Genomic DNA, 20267 nt, shown 5'->3' on the forward strand with positions numbered 1-20267 from the left:
GCATGAATGTGAAACCAGCTCTCTCTCTGCTGCAGTGTTTACGCTCAAGGCCAGCCACTAGCAGTCATGGCTCCAGACTACAGTGGAGTCAGAAGACTGGACAACTGAAAATAAAAGCAGTTTATCCTTGCATCCAAACTACAGAACCTAAACTGGGCACTGGTAGCAGTGATATCTCCAATATACAATGCCTGCAATCCAGTCAGATCCCTCCATACTCATTATTAAAAAACAGTTAACATTTCATAACAGGGAAGAATCCAGTTAACCATAACCTCTACAAAAATTGGCAACCCAAGAATGCAACTAGCAGAGCCAGCCTGGGGCTGAGTCTACACCATGCAGCACTCTCCAAAGTGCCTCCAGGCTGACAGGAGCCAGAAAAGCAGTGCTAGAAGTGGAGGAAGAAAGAGAGAGGCAGATGGGAGAGACTGTAAGCATCAGACCCAGAACCCAGGAGACCCATTCCAAAAGCAGCTGAGCACCACCACTGCAATCTGCCAGGCCACACTAGGAACAAGTTGGCTTGCCTCTCTACCAGTGGCTCATCACACTCAAAGGGAAGAGCTCCACCGAAGGCAAGGCTTGGCGGGCTCCAGACGCAGGAGAAGTGATTATGAGGGTAGTACTCAATAGCTGAGATGAGAGTCTAGGTTGGAAGATGCACAGTAGAAGCAGAATCAGGTTAATCACAAGGAACAAGGCCTATAAAGCACAACTAGTTACCACCACTGCATCAGTGAAGCAGGTAAAGATACCAAAGTACTGGAATCTCAACAGCAATCCTGACTCATGGGACAAAAGGGAAGTATTTCTTCTGGGGGAGAAGGGAAAGACTGGGAGAATAGGAAGGAGGAATAGTTACAGTATGTTAGGCCAAGTGGATTGTAGAATTGAGATATGAATATGATATTTAACATGGAGCAGGCAGCAAAAGCGTTGTCCCCTCAGGTTAATCAGGTGTCTCATGTGATGTGAGACAGTTAAGTTCTGCTTCATGAAGTAGAAATAATCCAGAGGCAGGATGCAGGTAGCCCAAGGGCCCTATTGCCAGAAGATCAGGCTGTATTGCAACTCTAATAGTTCTTAGCAGAGTGGTATCAGAAATAGGATGTCACAGGAATAATGGTCAATGGTTGGACAGTCTGGGTGCGAGGCAGGAATGTTCTGTTTGTTCCTTTCTCTGTGGTGCCGTAGCTCTGGAGTCAGCAAACTCAAGACTTGGGCACTTTGGTGTAGTCTTCACTGTGTATGTTCTTGCAGAGTGAAATGGACAGTATCATCCCCAGCAGCTGGAACGAGTAATAAGGAATGGTCAGTCAGTCAGCAACCAAAGACAACAAGGTGGGAAGAAAGGGCAGTACAGGGGAGCAGAATACAAGGGTTTCCTTTTATTCAGGTGAACAGAGTTGACCCAGCATACAAGGAAAATGCAATAGTCAGGATGACAAAAATATTCTACTGCAAAAATACATGCCTTCATCTGGAATCTATGTTATGGGCTTTTTATGGCAAAAGGTGGGATTTCACCAGTGGGATGGTGCTTGTCAATTCACTGCATGCCTAGCCAGGAAGAATGAGAGAAGTGCCAAACAAAGCAGCAGGAACCACAAGTAGACAGGGCTTAATCCAGTCAAGGCAAGGAACAGTTCAAAGCTCCAGGTAGACAACAGCAAGAGCTAGAACTGCACTGCCATCAAGTGAGGTGTCTATTATTAAAAACCGCAGTTTTGTCTGCATTAAACCAGGTGCCTACTACTAAAAAAAAAAAAAAAAAAAAAGAATAGCTTTGCCTTTGAAAGAATATGCATAGGAGTACAGGGTATGATCACGTATCAGGGAGTGACTTACCTCTATAACAGCAACACCTGTGCAGACCCCAAGAATGATACCAAGATTGTCCTTCAACCACTTCTGTACCCCATCCATGCAACCCTATGGAGAAAGTATGGTCACAGGGGAAAGAAGCAGGAATCCAAGTATTTCAGGAGTAAAGATCTGTAACACATCTCTTCTCGTGCAAGCAGAGATTATCCCAGTTACGTGCTATACCAAATCTCCCAGTAGAAATTTGTCACCCTGTTCACTAGAGTGAAAAACATTCTCCAAAATGATTTCCAGATGAGTAAGGACAAGGCGACTTCAGCAAAAGCTTCACGTGCACCAGACATTCACTCACCTGCTGATGAACAGGCCAGTCATCAGATGATGCAGTGCTGTTCTGTGGGCCATCTAGTTTACAGAAACCTGTTTCAGGTTTCACGTCGACACTGCAGGAGCAGGGATACAGAAGCATGCTTTCGTTTTTAATAATCTTATTATCTTCCCAGTCCTTTGCTCCATCCCAGCCACAGCAGGAGATCTAATAAGCAAAGAGAGCACTATGGTCATACAATTCACACTGGTAACACCCTGCATGTGAAAACAAACAGGAAACAGGAGCAGGCAAACACAGAGCAAGAACTTTTCAGCATCTGGTTGCAAGGTACCATTCAGGTTAGCTTTGTCCACCCTGACACACCAGCAGCCGGCCACCACACGGTGGCGTGGACATGCTGCCAGGCCCCAGTGAGCTACAGCTAGCTTGCACACGCCTGGCTGCAGTTTGGGACTGGCTGGAAGTCGAGATGAGGAAAGTTTTCCACCCGAAGAGACGTTTACATTCCTATACCCTCACGTGATAAAACTGCAGTGCTGTAGGGGAAAGCACATCAGGAAGTCCAGCGAAGACTGTGATCTTATCTGTAACCACGTAGCACCACGCAAGCACGGGGATCCAGAGCAGAGGCTATCAAACTTGAGGTGGAAGTTAAGGAAAAAACCCTCTGCTCAGAAGGGAAATGTAATGTTTCGGTCTCACATAACATACAGGAGAGTGGAGGTACTAACAGCTGAACACCCACACCAGGATTAGCAACTGGTTTCCAAACAAGCGTTGAAAATCCAGCCTCCAGAAGGAACTACCCCTGCCTCACAGAAATTTGGACTTTAACGCCTGTCACTGGTTGACAGAACAACTCCCCCCAGCCCCTTTCACATGCAAACTCTGGTGTATGAGGGGAACTGGATTCCTAACACTCCACTCCTCCACAACACTTTCTCTTCTGCTCCTACATAAAAAATGTAGGATCCTTTCTCTGTAGTAAGCTCAGCCTTCTCTTGATTCCTCTACATGAAGCTTCAAGTACTGTGATAAAACATGAACAAATCTTTCTCCAAGGAGGAGGAGTACTGCAGGTCAGTGTTTTGCAGTAAGGAGCGGAAGGAAAAATGCTATTATTTGTACTCATTACACATCAGTCCCATGCTGGTCATGTATTTAACCACAGCAGCCAGCCAGCTCTCAAACTTGTGGTTTGGCAGTAAGCAGCTACCATGACTCCAGTGTGGCTCAACACTGACCTAGTTGCTCAAGCACTGACCCTGATGCTAAAGCAGGAATCATGGGCAGTTGGATAGCTCCCAAAAACGCTGACACTTGCAAAGAAGCTGTCAGAGTAAGCAGGCAACCCACACCAAGTAGTAAGGCAGCCAGTGCTGTTGACTTGCCTAGCAATAAGCTAGGGATTTTACTTGCTACAAAAATAGCATGCACTGTGACTTTCACGCAGACTAAGGCATTCTGGAGACACTACAGATGAAAAGCAGAAGTGTTGGTGTACTGTTTGATAAAACAGACACATTGGGTTTTGCAGCCAATACTAGCTAGTCCTAACAACCAGCATGCGGGAGTGGTTCAAGGTCTTACCTAGCACTAGCAAGTGAGAGAGTTTTCTGGTCTGCAGACACCAGCTATCACAGGCAGCTTCATAGATCAGACAAATCAGTGTGCCATAGTGCTATCCAGCAGTCAAGAATGCTAGAAATGTAGCTTTTAAAGACATTTAATGGGTGTAGAGCAGAGAGTTAAGTAGTACAGGAGATAGTTGCTGTCCACCACCAAGAAACATGGATAGACTACAGGCTATGGGGGAGCCTTTGGAGGTTGTTAACATTGAGGAATAGATGTGAGCACCAGTAACCTAAACATATGGAACTGGAAAGGTATGACATATGACAAAGGACTGAGAATCACTGTCAGGCCTCTTGCAATACCTGCTTCCCTGTCCTCAGCCTAGTTTTAAAGGCCATTTGCTGCACTGGCAAAATAGCACGTTACCGTTCCTTGCTGCAGCTTGTCTCACCTGTTTCTGCACATAGTCCCATGCGTCTTGTAAGTTTGCATCACCATTTTCAGGATCATAGTCTACAATCAGGTTTCCGACTATTTTGGACAACTCATCTCTCAGCTGGTAAAGGAAAAAAAGAAAGGCAGGAGAGTTAGATTAGTCAAATCCTTGTACTCTTTTTTTTTGGGGAGACAGGGGAGTTGTGTACATGACATTCCTCCTGATCAGCTGTGTTAGTCCTACTGTGAGTCTGCCCCTCCCACAGCAAGGAGCATGGGCTCATCACAGTCATGGGTGTTGAAACACTTTGCTTTGCTCTAGGATCCAGTGATTGAGGCTAGAGCAAAGACACAAACTGCAGATGGAGATTATAAGCACTATAAAAGAAAGAAGTGGAATGAGCAGTAGCTTCTGCTTAGCCCTTTTCCAAAGGATCTGAAGGAGACAGTAATGGGTGCTCAGGCTACCACACTTCCATTTTTAAGTTGCAGCAAAAAAAGACAGATACTTCTTTCCCAATAATTTTATTGCTGTTTGTAATTGGCACATAAACAATAAGGAGAAAAGCAGCCAGACAGCGGAAAATCCCCCAGACTGACCTTGAAATATCTTGCTCTGCAGCCTTGTCTACGCTTTTGAGAACAGGTGATAAATATGATCAACAAGATGAAATACAAAATGGGTTTACCGAGATAAAAATCCCACTATGGTGACCAGATGGTATTTCTTGCTGAGAATTTTTTTCCAGGCAGAAGTAAACACAACAAATCCGCCCCAGCTTTCAATGATGTATGGCCTTGCTGCTGCGTAAGAGGGAAGTTGTTCTGGAGAAAGTGAGTTAATTCAAAGTCCCATTTCCTCCGCCAATCAGTTACTTCAGGTTTACTGAGCAGATGAGAGCCTGCTACTCTTGTTCCTCAGAAGTTGAAGCTTGGAATAAACTCCTTCCTGTTCTGACTAACACGTTACGTTTGTTATAGTGTTAAGAAGCACTTCTGATGCACAAAGTTCAGGCATCAGACTCAGCAATCGTACAACCCCTTAAAACCAGAATAGAAAGGGAAGTAAATTTTTCTCACAGGAAAGCAAGGCCATGAAGTCATTGGCAAATAAACGTTACAGTGTATGGAAGACAACTGAAAAACTCCCACAAAAAGCTTGGGATTCACGGTGACCACAAAAAAAGGTGAACAAAAAACCCAACCCACAGGCTTCAGTGATACAGAGTCAGAGAACAGAAACAGGTGGTCTAGTATGCGTCAGGAAAATCCTTCCATAAGAGAGAGAGGAAAACAGTAGAACAAGTATACAAAGCACAAACTGCATTTCTTACGAAGTGTTATATGCAGCTTGAGTCACCAATATTTTAAAAAAAAAACAGCTGCTACCAAGTAACAGGTACAAATAAGGGGATATATGTACACAGTCTCAGTACTGAAGGGAAGCTAAGACAGCAGCTTTGCTAAGTCCTCGTGCAGGCACAGAGAAGGGCTACGAACCCAATGAGCAACAGGGAAACAGAGCAGGGTATGGTTATCCTGGTAGGAGAGAGGCTGAACAACTGCTGCCTGCCACGGGTGAGACAGAGGGGAAGGATCAGTGCAAGGTGAAGGACAGCGCTGCCTTGTGGACTCACGGGCAACATATTTCTGACCTTGTGCTGCAAACGAGCCTGATGTAGGATCTCAGACACTGCAGTTTGTCTCCCGTACAGCCGAGGCCCTTTGCTGCCTCTTGGGGAAGCTCTGAGTCTCTCAGCTGCTGTGTGTGTGCATCTGGGTTTTCTGACATACAGCTGGTGGAAACTTCCCTTTTTCACAAGGTGTTGATCTACCTCTCCCCAGACTCCTTCAGCTGCTTGCTTCTGTCTTGAGACAGCAAGTACTACATCTCCCTAAACTGCCCGCTAACAGTCTAATCACAAAGCCACCCCTTCACCCCCATCCCTTATCCAGAGAGATTTACAGCACCCCTCAGTTTGATGGGGGGTGCAAGCTACCACCCAGCAGGCTCCTCAACCTTCTTCTTCCCACCTCACTCTGGAGCTCTTCTCAGCCACCCTGCACACAGGGGACAGCTAACACAGCTGCCACTGTTAAGGACAGACCCAGATCACAAGCGACTGGAGAGAAGCATCATTAGATGTCTTGAGGGATGGGACGCAGTTAGATCAGCCCAAGCACTGGGATGCTTCCACCCTTGCGTGTTACCTTGTTGTCTGTAGTGCTTCAGTATACTTCAGGCCAGTGTAAAAGGTTTTCCTCTTTCCTCCTGCTGCTAAGCACTGCAGATGACTACGGCAAACCCCAGCCAGCAACAGAAAGCAGTGCCTGCTGTTAGGGGGAAGCTTCAGGCCGTGGCTCGTTCACTTGCTATGCCAGCAGTTCTTCCTGGGAGACTTGGGCACAGCTCACGGGGATCAGCTACGTCAGGCCAGACAGATGGGAGCTGCGTGACCTTCCTTCTCATGATGTCCAACTCTTCCTCTTTTAATTACTTAGCTTCCCCTTTTCCTTCCCTTCAAATCAAGGCAGCCTGACCTGGTTCCTACTAATGAGATTGGCCTCGGCTGCTGCCGTAAGCCTCGGCAGCTACGGAGCTCTGCGTTCCTACCCTCACCTCTGCCCTGCACGTCAGGAGGGAGGCAAGGAGAGGTGGGGATACCATCCCACAGCCCACTGGCCCGTTTGCTGTTAGGCCAGATGGAGCCAAGGGTTGCTCCTGCCAGGATCCCAAGCAGAGCCTCTGTTCTCCATCCCAGGGCCATGCCACAAGCAGACATGGGGCCCGAGTTTGACATCCCCAAGTGCAGCTGTGTAGGAAGCTGCATCTCTGCTCTTCCTATATTCTTACACAAGGAGTCTTACAAACAGCTCTGGCTTCAAAAGCTGAGGCATTGAAATGAAAGACAGACAGGGATTCTTAGGTGTTTTGGAAAGTAATTGGAGAAAGGGGGGGGGGTTATTACGCAAACAACGGCACAGGTCTGGAGAGCACAGACAAAGGCAGCTTGTTGGCGGGTTTAGCTGGCACAGCAGCCCAAGGGGGAAGCAGGCACCTGCAGCTGAACGCCCTTCTGCACTCAGCACAGGGAAACAAAACACAGCAGGCTAGAAAGGCATTCTGAGCCTCGGCAGGCTTTCAGCGCCTCTCCTGTCTTCACCCATTAAGGGCACAGCGCTGCACTGAGTATGACTGCTCCAAAAAGTTGCTACCTGTGGCTGGAGCCAGAAGGAATAACCCCACCACCACACTGCAGGGGAGTCCGAAGCCTGGACACCAAAGCCAGGGAAATCCAGAAAGCAGCAGGGTTTGTCAGTCTTCATTTCCCATGGGCTGACTGGAGAGGGAGAAAAACTGAGTGCCTGAGGCAAGAGCATGGGTCTTTGCTTGCAGCCTTCATCACAAAATGAATCATGCATGCTTCTTCCACTGTCAGAAGAAGAGAGCATCCATCATCTATTCCATCCCTCTGAGACTCAAGCAAGATCCTTCCCCCAGCACATTTATTAACATCTAGCCTGAAAGCAAAAACAGGCTCAAAAAGCAGGAGGGGGCCCTCACCCCCAAGTCCCTGCAGGTCCTGAAGCTAATGCACACTCTGCAGCCCCCAGCAAGGCTGTTTGCTCCAAACAATAGCTAGCAAGTAGGGCAATTCCCAAAAGGCCACCACTGCTCTCTTTTGCTCAAAGCATTCAGAGCCACGCTGCAGAGAACCGCATGAACTAGGCCAGAGGGATCTTGCCCAAGCTCTCACAGGTCCAAAGGGGTGTGATCCTCAGGGAATGCCACACCACTGGTAAAACTTGTGACATTACTACCATGTTGACCCTGAAAAAAACCCACCCCACCACAAAGTTTCAGTAGCTAAGGGATGTAGGGAAATGGGTATTCCTTCAACATCCTCCCAGCGCTGGGCAATTCCAGTCTGATGGGGCATTCCTACAGCCATGCCCCAAAGGGAGGCCCAACAGCAGCCTTCCTGTCAGAGACTCAGCCTTTTACACTTACACTAACTCTATTCCAGCATATTTTCATATGTCAGGGGCAGGGAAGGATTTGCATGCTGAAAGTGAACTGATGTTGCAACAAACACATCGATCCTGTTGTAAGGCCAGGGAGATAGGCAAGCAAGTGAATCTGTGCAAGTAGCTATTAATCAGAAGAGAGCAGGTAGGGAGGAATAAGCAGTCATCTCCTCTCCTCCAGTAGGAGAAATAAAGCCTTCAGCAACAAGGAGAGGAGCATCATCACCTCACTGCAGTCTGGATCCAGGATTCTTTCCTCAACTCTTACTATTCCTTGTTTTCTATCTAGCCAACTTCCTGAAGTCAGAATGAAGAAATAAACACAAAGAACACAATGGGCACCAAGGGATTAGATCCTGAGCAGTTTTCACTGTGCTCTGTGCGGCCCTGGGATGACGTATAACAAGTGAAGCAGAGCAACACACGTAGCATCACTGAAGCGTGGCCACAAACCAACGTGAGAGGTTTCGGCCGAGACCTTCCTGAAACAGTTTTTCTTTGTGTTTCAGGCAGGTGCTTCAGAGGATCCCTGAAACACAAGGGCTGTAGAAGAGCTTTTCCATAAATTGTGTTCGCTTTCCATAAGTTGTGTTCTGCTGGATCCGGACAAGCGATGGTCTCAGCCACGCTGGTCTAAGGGCTGGGCACAACAACCCTCAGTGCTTTCATTCTCTCCCTGGTCTGAGTGAGGCACAAACAAAGAGTTACAGCTGAAAAAATGGAATTTCCTAAAGTAACAGCTGGAGGAGAAATACTGAGGAAGGTACAGAACCTCGTAGTCTGGGAAGTCACATTTCCCCAGTGGCAGGGGAATGCCCGTCCCCACGCCTCCTCCTCTACATTAGTCAGAGCTGTTGCAAGTCAGCAGCTTGTTCGAAGCTGAACTTTCCACAGCAGATAGACAGCGTTTTGGTTTCTCCTCCAGCTCTAGCCAGCCCAAAAAGCAAGCTATATTTGCACCCCGCTCGGCAAGGAACCCAGCCAACAGCCCCTCACAGCATCCGCAGCCGCTTGCACAAAGTTCACATCAGCTACACCGGGGCAGCACCTTCCACTTCCCAGCCCCATCTGTAACTTCCCACTGCCCGTGAACACCAGCAGAGAGGTTGGCTTGGGAGAAGAAAGCTCAGCATCACTGGGGTATGGACACACAGCCATGTGGCGAAGGACAGGGTCACCCAGAACTGGTACCAAAAACCTGTACACCAGGACAGAAGCCAGCAGGGACACCACAGTTTTAGCGTGCTTGCTCTTGGGGAATGTCCTGATTTCAGCTGGGACAGAGTTAGCACCATAACAGCTACTAGAAAGAAAGTTGTGCTTTGGATTGAGGATGAGAACACTGCTGCTAACAAACTGCTGTGTCTGAGCAGAGCAGTGCTCACACAGGGCTGAGGACTACTAAGCTTCTCATGCTGCCCTGGCAGCAAGGAGACTGGGGGTGCACCAGGAGCTGGGAGGGGACAAAAGCAGGACAGCTGGCCCACACTGGCCAAAAGGATGTCCCACACCACGTGGCATTGTGCGGAACAATGAAACTGGGGGCCCATCAAGGCAGTAGTGATGACAACGTGGTAATTACTGCTACTACATACCCAAACAGCAGCTTGCAACAGGATCAAGAGATGTAGTCAAAAGCCTTTCAGATTTTTTATTTTTATTTATTAAAACTGTTCCCACTACTCAAAAATAAAGCCTGCATACCAAACAACCCTTCCTAATTCTTGAGAAAGCAGTGCTCCTGGGCCTAGCAGATGCAGGAAAAGCAAAGTGGACAGCACAGCTGCTAAGGTGGGCTGGAAGAAAGGAGAATCCAGTTATGCCTGCTAACAGTGCATTTGAGTTTGGATGAGGGAATTTCCGGGTGTCTCTTGTTCCCCTCAGACCAAGACCAAGGAAAGCACACACGGTAAGAAACACTCACCACTTCTTTCTGGAAGTAGATAACCAGCCCAGCAGCCACCTGAGTTATGAGGATCACCATGAGGCAAGTGAAGTACTGGAAACAAAAAGAGAAGAGAGGACCATTATCAATCAGCCTTTAGGAAGCCTGCACGTAACAACACAACTTTTTCTGTATACGAGATCTCACTGAAAGTTACAACAACTAGCCAACATTTTTCAATGCCTTCAGGCAAGCTCTGCTATCAGAAACACTCTCCCCTGTGAAAGGCTTAAGAACAAGTACAAAGAGAAGCTACAACTTACCAGGCCTGTGCACTTCAGCACTTCTCCCATCAGGCCAACAACATCAAGACTTCAGGAGGCAGAGGGCTCATGAGCAGAGTCTGCATGTGTCATTCCAGCTGGGACTCCCCTTCCCACCCCCAGCTCCATTACCAGTCCACTGTGACCTCTCCTGTTTGAGATCTGTCCCCCCCCAGGCCTCAACAACCACTGAACACTGAGACATTCCCAATGCCAGGACACACAGCGTGGCCATACCAAGCTTCACATACGTATGTGCTCTGAATAAGCAGGAGCCAATTAGCAGGCTGAGGGTTATGAAGCTAGTTTTCACCTCATCCCTCACAGAGGGAAAATTTTGCATAGATGAAGCATTTGGGGAAAGGTTGTGACACACAGGGCATTCCTAGTTAAGCCTCCCTCAACTCCTGCACTTTCCATGGAAGCAGAACTGCTGCTGCAGAGGGTTGGCTGTCAAGAATTTAACGTACACAGATAAAGAATTGGCTCTGAGCTGACCTGGCAGAAGTACTGTCCCCAGGGAGACCTGAGCCCCAGACTACCATCCAACAATATGCCGGAAAGATTTCAAAGGGTGATCTAAAAAGGAGTATCTAAGAGACATGAATTCTCTCACCAGAGCCAAGAGACATCGGATTTCATTGACGGCTCCAAGACAGCCCAGGAAGCCCATCAGCATGGTGAGAGCCCCAACACCGATGAGGACGTATGCGCCATTCTTCAGGGAGGGAGATGAAGTCTCTGTAAAGGTCAGGACAGGGAAAAAAAAATTAACCACTGACAAATGTAACGTCTGCCATCATCTAGAGAATTGTCTCTATATCCACATAATAGTCTGTTGTCTTCTACAAAGATGCTGCATGGAGGCTTGTTGGACATTCAGTCAGAAGTCAGCTTCTGTGTGTCTTTTGTTGAGGGAAGACTTTCAAAGCCAACCTACAAATCTCCATTATCTTACATCCTGGAAGACTCAAGGTAACTCCAAACAAGTGCACTCATTGCATAACCTCTGTATGACTCCTGCAAATAGATGTTAATTCCAGGATCTAAACAAGGATCACACCCAAATTCTCTACTTTTACACATCCTTTAGCTGTCTCCTGCTATTGTCTGGAATGACTGTGCTCTCTCACACAAAATATTAGCTAAGACATAGCTGATAAAATGTTATTTCATGTATGTTGAGAGGAGAGGACTGACAGTACCAGCATTTAGTACTGTAAGAAACAAAGGAAAAAAGCTTCTACATCTGGGTTGGTCAGAGAAATTTTCTTGCAAAATAGGATTGGAGGAAGCAAGGAGAAAGTCGAAGAGATACTATCTGGAAATATTAACCACAAACCTCATTTATCATCGTTCTTAAACCTGTGAGTTGCACAGTGCCAGGGAATGGCCAGTGATTAATAAAAATAATGTTCCTGGAGCATTTAGTTTCCTGGAAAGAAGTCCTAAGAGACAAGCTTCCTCTGAGCTTCTCCAGAAATAGGTTAAAACAAGACAGCAACGTAATCTAGACTAATATTGTCATCCCATCCTGTCCCCTCTCCCCAACGAAACCACCTTCCCACACTTCTGACATACACCAAAAGTGATGACCAGCTTCAAAACTTTTTCCCTACAACATGCTGAACAGAGGAAAGAGAAAGCAATTATCAAAAAAAAACAAACAAAAACAAAACAACAACAAAAAAAAAAAAACAGAACCAGACCTGTTTGCTGCACAGGTCAAACCAGACACTTCAGCCCTGATTCATTTCCAAGCTGGACTCTCCCTGCCTGGACTTACACCACAGGAACCAGGGCGTTGCTCCCCTCCTCACCAGTCCTGGGACTCTCTCGCTGAGACAGCTCCTGCCCTGCTTGCTGTGGCTCCGTGTTTTCCCCTGTGCTGGGCTGGCGGCCAAGGAGCACAAGCGGCCCCTTTGGCAGCTGACTGGAAGGCCCTGCTGCAGAGCTGCCTCGACACCACACGGGTGCTAAGGCACAGGGAAGGAGAGGCAGGCATGGGAAAGGAAGCAAGGGGGCAGGGAGAAAGAGCTGAGGCTGGAAATTGCCAGGAAGGAAGCTAAATCCTCAAACGCTCTGCTAGCAGAGATTCTAGGTAAAATGGGAAGAAATGGAGCCAAACCCAGGGACTCTGCTCTGTGCCTTCACAAACAGCAGTGGCACCCATCAGCCTGGGGGAACAGCTGCTGGACCACTGGTACAGGACACATCTCGAGTATGCATTTACACAGAATCACAGAATTTCTAGGTTGGAAGAGACCTCAAGATCATCGAGTCCAACCTCTGACCTAACGCTAACAGTCCCCACTAAACCATATCCCTAAGCTCTACATCTAAACATCTTTTAAAGACTTCCAGGGATGGTGATTTAAGTACATTTCTGCTCATAACTGCGCTTTACACACAGCAGTGTCCAGGTGTACCTGTATTAGTGCAGGTATTCTCTCCACCCAACACCTTCCCAAAGCAGGCTGTAGTGTTCAGCAGGACCCAGGAGATAAAGCCTTTTGCAGGATCAGTGTAGCTGGGAAGAGGACTACAAATGCCATTACTGCTCGTTCCTTGGGCAACAGATTTGGTGCTGCAAGCAGCCTGCTCACAGCCATCCTGCAGCATCTGAAACCAGTGACAGCAGTGGCAATTCTGGAGGTACTAGCTATGAGTAACTGAACTTGTATGAAGCCCTGTCTAGGGAAAGCCACAGAGGAAACAGAGCTTGTTGAAGACAGCTGAACTACTAATTTGGTGACAACCAGAGCTGTTGTGGAAACACAGTGTGCAGTGTAAAATGGGATGAAATACTAGTCCTTAGGTTTAAGATGAAGTATATGGATAGTTGGGTGAAAAGGCAACGGGTGAGGAGGTCTCAGTCTGACCCTGCTGTTGCAATACACAAGACTAGGAGAAATGCTGTGTCTCCTGGGTTGCTCCCTTTCACCCTGTCTTTGCTAGGGTCTCTTCTTGCTATAATACCATGTTACTGCTCAGGTCACAAAACCCGCATAAAAGCATTGCCATCCCCAAACTAAACAGTGGTCATGCAGAACCTTGGACTAGAATCAATTCAAAACGAGAAAGACGATGAAGAAATGTGGTCTTACGTAGAACTGCAATGAAACTGGTTTTGTCAGCCAAAATCCATATTCCAAAACCCAGGATCACAGCGCCCAGGATCTGAAAGAGTAAGAAAAAAAATAAGTATTTGTCTCAATTAATAAGCCAGGTATAAGAAGCAGCAGTCACCATCCTTCATTTTTCCAGAGGAAAAACAACCATTCTTTTACTGTTCCCACCCATCTCCCCCATGGTACGCCTCCCAGCAAAAACAGGATTAGCATGACTCCAGGAAGAGAGCTTCAGCCAACTACACAGGAACCCCAGGTTCTGTTTGGCAGACCTTCACACCATATTTAAGTAGTACATGATGCATGACACATGATGGTGGAAGGTTCGAAACAGCCTGATGAGAAGATGCTGCTAGAATTTTGCACAAGGTAAGTGCATGGCTCCTCCTCTGAAGGTCAAGAACATCTATCATGTGATTTGAAACATTTTTTTTTTTAATAAAGAAATCCTTGACCGTATGGGACCAGGCTGGAAGCCAGCTGCTGAAGGATTAGATATCTGGCAGCTGGAACCTTCCCAGGAAGGAAATCTTGGGCTTGTCGGGCTCTGTTGCGATGTTATGGCTCCAGCCCACAGAAATGCACAAAAACAGTAGCATTCACTTTGCATACAGGTTCCCATGAGCGAAGGGTTTTTCCTCTTCCAAAGCCAGGCTTAGGCATTTTGGCTTGTGACCTTACTGTATGCCAGAATACCTAAGCCCCTCAAGTACTCCAGCCAACATCTTCCCACCAAAAGAGACTCCGCTGTTGTGAAACACCAGCCACAGCCTCTGCCTCACTCCCCAGATTTATCTAGGGGAAGGATTAGTAGAGCAGTATGCCCCTGTGAGTGTTCTGCTGAATCCAGACACTGAACTGAGAAGGGCAGAGACCAGCTTTCCCACCTGGTTTTGAAGGATGGGCGTGGGTGGGGGAACATGCTGTTTCAGCGTCTAGGTATCACGGTACATGGAGGTCACCCCAACTCCCCCATCAGGAGCAGAACACCATTAAACCATAATAAAGTCATTATGCTGGGAAGTCTTTAAGCCTGCAGGTTTGGTAAGAAGCCAAGACTTGGGCCCTTCAGACAACTAAAACTTGCAAAGTGTTGGAAACCACAAGCACAAAGATCTGAAACGCCCGGAATAAACAGGGGAAGGACAAGGAGAGTAAGTGAGGTGCTTCCAAAGGGCATGAGCTGCAGGCAGAGGTTCTTATACCAGTAGGATTTCAGAATAGGGTGAAGAAAAACACTAAATAAATCAACAGGTCTGAAGAGATGGCAATCCTGTGCTTCGTCAGAGAGTGCTCAGACATTTGGGAGACAAGGAAAGTGTCAAACCACCACCTGAAGCAGGCTGGCAGAGAGCTATATGGCCAGGCATTGTCTCTGCACTTTGAAAGCTTACATTATACTTCAGCTCCTCATACAAAGATGCTTTTCAGAGCAAAGACACAGCAGCACTGAAATAAGTTGCTTGCAAGCTTTCCTTGCTTGGCAGTGGGCATAACACAAAGGTAGCTCTGGTGGCTGGATTAGAAAGTCACCAAGCAAGTTCTGAATGCTTGAAAGAATGATGAAGCCAACTGACTCAGCAGCAGAGAGCATGCTGCTGTTGTTTCCCAGGAAGAAAAAATAAAAATCTCGACAAGATGACAGTAACAAGAATCCCCTCTTGCTTCATGTCCTGACGTGCTGCACCGCATCTGCTGATCAAACCAGAAAGGCCCCTTGTACATACAACAGCTGGAGGCTCCTAAAAAAAAAATTCCTCTCAAACTTTGCATTCACAGGAACTGCTGAATTGACAGTTTGAGGCAGGCTCACATTTAAACCAGTCGTAATAAAATATTTGCCTGGAACAAAGACGCAAACCCGTCTTTATGTGACATCTCTCTTGGCTTGCTGACCCTGAGATGCCACCTCGGTTTTGGTGTTGCTGACAGAGCACAGAGCTCCTGCTGGGCTGGGGTCCCGGGAAGTTATTAGTTAGGAGGTTACACCGGCTTCCCGAGGCCTGTTTTCACTCTGATCTTGTTCTAGTCCACAGCTCGTGCGTTTGCCAGGAGCTGCTGTTGAAAACACTAAAAGGGGCAGGCAGTAAGAAAAGGAAGCACACGGAGAAAACGCTGCTCCGTTTACAATGGGATTGTTACCTCCTAGCAGGATTCTGTGCTCAGTGTCTGTAGGGTTTTCCATAGCATGATGAGGCTGCTTCTGCCATCGGCTTAGCTTCAGACCCTCCACAGAGGGATCACATCTGCTGTCCCTACAGTTGAATTCCTCTGCTCCACTGCTTTACACCCCTGAAACGGAGTGTGGATGTCTCCCCTTCACCCCAGACTCCACCAAGATCCCCATCCAAACCCAAACCAGGAGGTGGTGGCTCCCTGTAGGCACGGCGAGCAGTTTTCCACAGCACAGTCCAATGAGGAGAGGTACAGAAGGACCACGCTGCTACTGGACTTCAGGCCCAGCTGAGCCCAAGGCCTAGAGATGTGTAAAGATTTGACTAGAGAAACTAAGTTTATACCCTAAAGTTATGTTTTTGGCATCTTCTGAGGCAAGTAGGTAAGCAGTCCAAATAAACTTCTTCCCTTTAATCAAAGCAGGTCAAACCTTCCCCTGAAATAAGACTCCAAGGCTGCAAAGTGCCACTAAGTCCCTGAACTACTTCAGCTACGGCAAAGGACCTTCTCACAGTCCTCGAGCTGTAGAGAAATGCTATTTCAGTGATTCACTCCTAGAAGAGTCGCTGGTGTCTCTAAAGGTTTAATTCATCAGCTCCCCGTCAGGCTGGAGAACACCCTCCTGACAGAGGGCTGGTCCACACGGGGTGCAATCGCAGAGGCAGCAACTCTCCAGAAGGAGTTTCTCCACCACAGAAACGCTGATCCAGAAGCACCCACAGTGTATAAGCTTGAGCATCCCCATTCAGACCCTGAACAACTGTAACAGGAAAAAGCTTCTCGTGTCCCCTACTTCCTATGACAGCAATAGAGTAAGGGATACCGCTTTCCTCAGTATCTGGCACGTGCAAAAAGCCTTCCATCAGCTCAAACAGGCACACGCTCAAAATCTTTGCTCTAGAGAAGCATCAAGTTCCCCAGCAGAACAGAGCAGCCACAACACCTTCGTTCCCCAGAGCTGTCTGATGGGAAGACCATGCCTGTGCTTTTTACCTACTGCCTCCCCTCTGACAGAAGTTGTAGGCAGATAATAACAGAAGACAAGCTTCCACTGAAGAGGAAATAAAGGACAGTGCTTTCAGTAAAGATTGTGGCTAGTCTACGAGCCATCTGAGTCCTGGTACTGTGCTTGTCACTTCACAAAGCAGGCCGAATCATCTGGAAGATCTAGTGTCACTCTAAGCCTCTTCCCCTCCCCACCACCCCATCTCTGCTCTGAGCACCCAGACCGTCAGCCCTCAGTAGGTAACTTCTCTTAAAATGGGAGCAGCACACGAGAGGAAAAAGCCAGCAGAGAAAGCCAAGAGCAACCAGATCCAGATGTGCCTTCAGCCCATGCTCTAGCGCCTGCAGCACAGCACAGGCGTGCAGGAAGGCTGAGTGAGGCTGCGTTCAGGGACGGACCAGAAAGCAGTGCTCACCTTACCACGCTTGACTTACCTCCCTGCCCGGCCCTTCCTTCCCCTTAAGTGCTACACAGAGGGTAACATATCAGACAGGCTATTTTTTTTTCTGGTATGTGGAAAGTTGAAGCCATGCCCTTCCCCAGAACACCACCGCACTTTGGGAGGGCAGCATCAGCGGTGCCACCACTGGCCCCACACAGATTCACTCCTCACATGACACAAAGTACCTGAACTTCACAATAGGATGCACATGAGAACGTGTGCCTTCCTAGACCCAATCTGATCCAAAAAGGAACTCAGACTAGACCACCTTTTGCGAAGCCTCACACCTGACAATAGCTGCATGCAGTGGGCTGCTGTGTTTCTCCAGCCATGTCTGCCCCAGTCTCCCCTACCACCCAGTTCCATTTCAAATAAGGGACTTGGACTAATTCACCTTGTTAAAAATCAGAACCGGCCTTTGGGACTCGAACAAAATTAGAGTTGCTCTTTGAAGCCCTGTCTGGCCTATTTAGGAGGGCACTGCTGTTACGCAGCAGGTTCTGGAGCTTTGCTTCTCAGGGGCAGCTCAGCTGCTGCTCCAGATGTGGCAGAGAAGGAAGTTACAAGTACTCTCCTTCCAGTAAAAGCCAGCAGCTCTGGTTTTCCCTTCCCACTGCAGGAAGGGAGCTGTGTGCACTGGTGACAGCAGGTGGGTACTGGGAGCAGAGCTACTCAGCATGCCTCGGAGTCACCCAGCAGCTCTGAAGTCCTTCAGCTTCAGGGGTTCCCTCCCTTCTTCCAAAAACTCTGGCTCTGTTATTTAGCCAACACACTGGGCCAGCATCCAGGAAAAACACCTTTCCAGCTAATTTTAGCTCAGGCCTTTCCATCTCCTCTGCAGACACCCACAATACTTACAAGGAACAGGAGGTTGAAGAGAAAGAGGAAGTACTTGGTGACTTTCAGGCAGCCGGACCCCATCTTCTTTCACTCACAGGATCTAAAGGGAAAGCAGAAAAACACCCAGCTATTAGTGTCAAGTCCCCCAGGCAGTTTGAATGACTCCTACACCCCAGGCAGAGCTTGGGATCTCTTGGCTGGCCTTGGAACAAGCATATAAGAAGCATGTGCTCAACAGAAGACCACCTGAGTTGCCTTTTCAGGGCAGCACAACAGCCAACACAGTCATTAAAATACAAACAGCTGCTGTTGCCAAAATATCCTAGAGTGACAGAGAGCTATCCGAAGTTCCAGAAGGGACTTGATCACAAATATACTAAGAAGCAACACCCAGAGGCAGAGCAGGACTAGGCTGGGGGCACCAGCCTGCTCTGGGAGGAACCAGCCCCGTGGAAAGCAAGGTCAGCAGGGCTTCCTGCCACCAGCCAGGGTGTACTGAGGGTCACTGGAGCACCGCACGTTCTTTTGTTTCAATCAAAGGCTTTTGCTTAATCTTATTAAAAATTTAGGTTAATTCTGGAGCTAAACTGACGTGAAGGCCTCGTTGCAACTGGCTAGTGTTCCCACGGAGCAATGGTCACCCTCCAACTACCAGGAGGGAGTTAGAGCCTGAGCTCTGTGCTTGGAGACAACACTGCTGCTCGGACTTAAGGGATGCCACAGCTAGAAGCTGCACTAAGCCCATAGCCGCACAGCACTTCACAAGATGCCACTGCATTTCTGGGTCATTTTCCCACCTCAGTATCAGCCAGCTGTGCCACAGGCTGATCTTTAAAAAATCCCATCTATATAGCAATTGTCACATGAAAGGAGCCCCAGCTGCACACACTGGTTAGCACCGTCTCCATCACCTTCTGTTCCATCACCTCCTCAGGTCAAAATGCTGCAAGAGATGAACTGTACTGCAGCTGCACCCCTACCAACCTCTGAAAAGTGAGTAAAGACACCCTATTAGTAGATTTTCACCCTTGGTTAATAGCAGCAAGTTTATTAAATAAGCCTTGCTTAGGTTAGAACACCTTCCTGCCACAAATAACCTGCCAGCTTACCATCAGACAACAGCAGTAACCCAAAGAGTACAATGCCCTTTGAAGGTATCTCAGAAAAGAGCAAATATTTGAGCAGGGACAGCACGAACATTGCTTCCTCCAGCCTCTGTTCCCCTCCTTCCCTCCGCAGGAGGAGGAATGGTTTCTCAGGCCACGAATCCTGGCAAGGACCAATGCTTGAGACTGTAGTTGGAGAGGATATGCAAGACAAGTTTCCCCTTCCAGCTGGCTTACTTTCTGGCTTCACCAAGAACACATCTCCTCTTAATAGTATCTCAAACTGGAGCCTGGCAATCCAACCAGAACATTTAGGCAGCCAGGTCCCCAAGCGATGATGAATGTCTGTTGTGGGGGATGCAAGAGTTTTTCGACTCTTCAACCCAGCCACAAAATAAGCTAGACGGCTCCTGCACAAGCCATCGGCCTTCTTCCCATAAGACGTCCCATCCCAGGTACAATCCTTATTTCCAAGCATGAGGAGCAATTCCCAGCAGTTGTATATTTGCTTCCAAGAACTGAGTAGCCACGTGCTGCTTCTTACTTGGCCCCGTGCTATTCTGATTAGTCAGGAAAACAGATTTCCAGAACTATTAGGATCATTACAATAGTTATCTAAGATAATTACATTGTCATGCAAGTTGAAAAGAGCTGCAGGGGAAGAAGCTGTGCCTGAGGTGACAGAGTAAAAGATTTGCTTTCAAGGCTCATCTACTCCCAGCTATTTGTGTAAGGCACGCTAGCTTTAATATTTTATTAAGAACCCAAAAACCAACTGTGCATTGCAGCATTATGCACCACTCTCGCCACAGGGAGATATACCTCTTTCATAGCTTCTGGCCATAAAGAAATAATTCAAATGACAGTTCAAGCCAGAAGCAAAACAAGTTTATAGTCTTTTTCTTTTTTCCTCTGAGCTTTCAGCATACCTCAGGGTTCCACATACTGAAATATTACATTTTCCAATTCTTCTGTTATTCTTAAAAAAAAAAAAAAAAAAAAAAAGTCTAAAAAAATGCTGTCCATGCAGTATGGCAGTCAGAGCTGACCATTTACCTCTTGAAGCTGGATAACTTTTGAGCCTTAACATCCTGCAGAAAGGCGTGCAAAGGTTTAATATACAACGTCTGCAATTTTTTAATTCAATTGTTTGTCCGTGGTT

General features: G+C 47.6%; 1 protein-coding gene across 1 annotated transcript; it reads right to left on the minus strand.

Moving 5' to 3' along the window:
• Nucleotides 1-953: 953 nt before the first annotated feature.
• On the minus strand, nucleotides 954-18081 carry CD82 (CD82 molecule). The gene is made up of 8 exons (XM_084287221.1): nucleotides 18018-18081; nucleotides 13513-13585; nucleotides 11022-11146; nucleotides 10122-10196; nucleotides 4185-4289; nucleotides 2180-2362; nucleotides 1852-1935; nucleotides 954-1292 (listed from the first exon to the last, which is right to left on the minus strand). The coding sequence occupies exons 1-8, from the start codon at nucleotides 18078-18080 to the stop codon at nucleotides 1215-1217; spliced, it is 786 nt and encodes a 261-aa protein (XP_084143347.1). The 5' UTR covers nucleotide 18081; the 3' UTR covers nucleotides 954-1214.
• Nucleotides 18082-20267: the final 2186 nt, after the last annotated feature.

The sequence above is a fragment of the Netta rufina genome (assembly GCF_964035555.1).
Source record: "Netta rufina genome assembly, chromosome: 5".
Lineage (NCBI taxonomy): Eukaryota > Metazoa > Chordata > Aves > Anseriformes > Anatidae > Netta > Netta rufina.

Excerpts from the sequence above, each read along its gene's own strand:
- CD82 (XM_084287221.1), bottom strand. The coding sequence starts at position 18,080 with ATGGGGTCCGGCTGCCTGAAAGTCACCAAGTACTTCCTCTTTCTCTTC. Across the intron at positions 4,290-10,121 it reads TCTACTTCCAGAAAGAAGTG|CTGAGAGATGAGTTGTCCAA; the intron begins GTGAGTGTTTCT and ends TTCCTTTACCAG. Across the intron at positions 2,363-4,184 it reads GGGACTATGTGCAGAAACAG|ATCTCCTGCTGTGGCTGGGA; the intron begins GTGAGACAAGCT and ends TTTGCTTATTAG.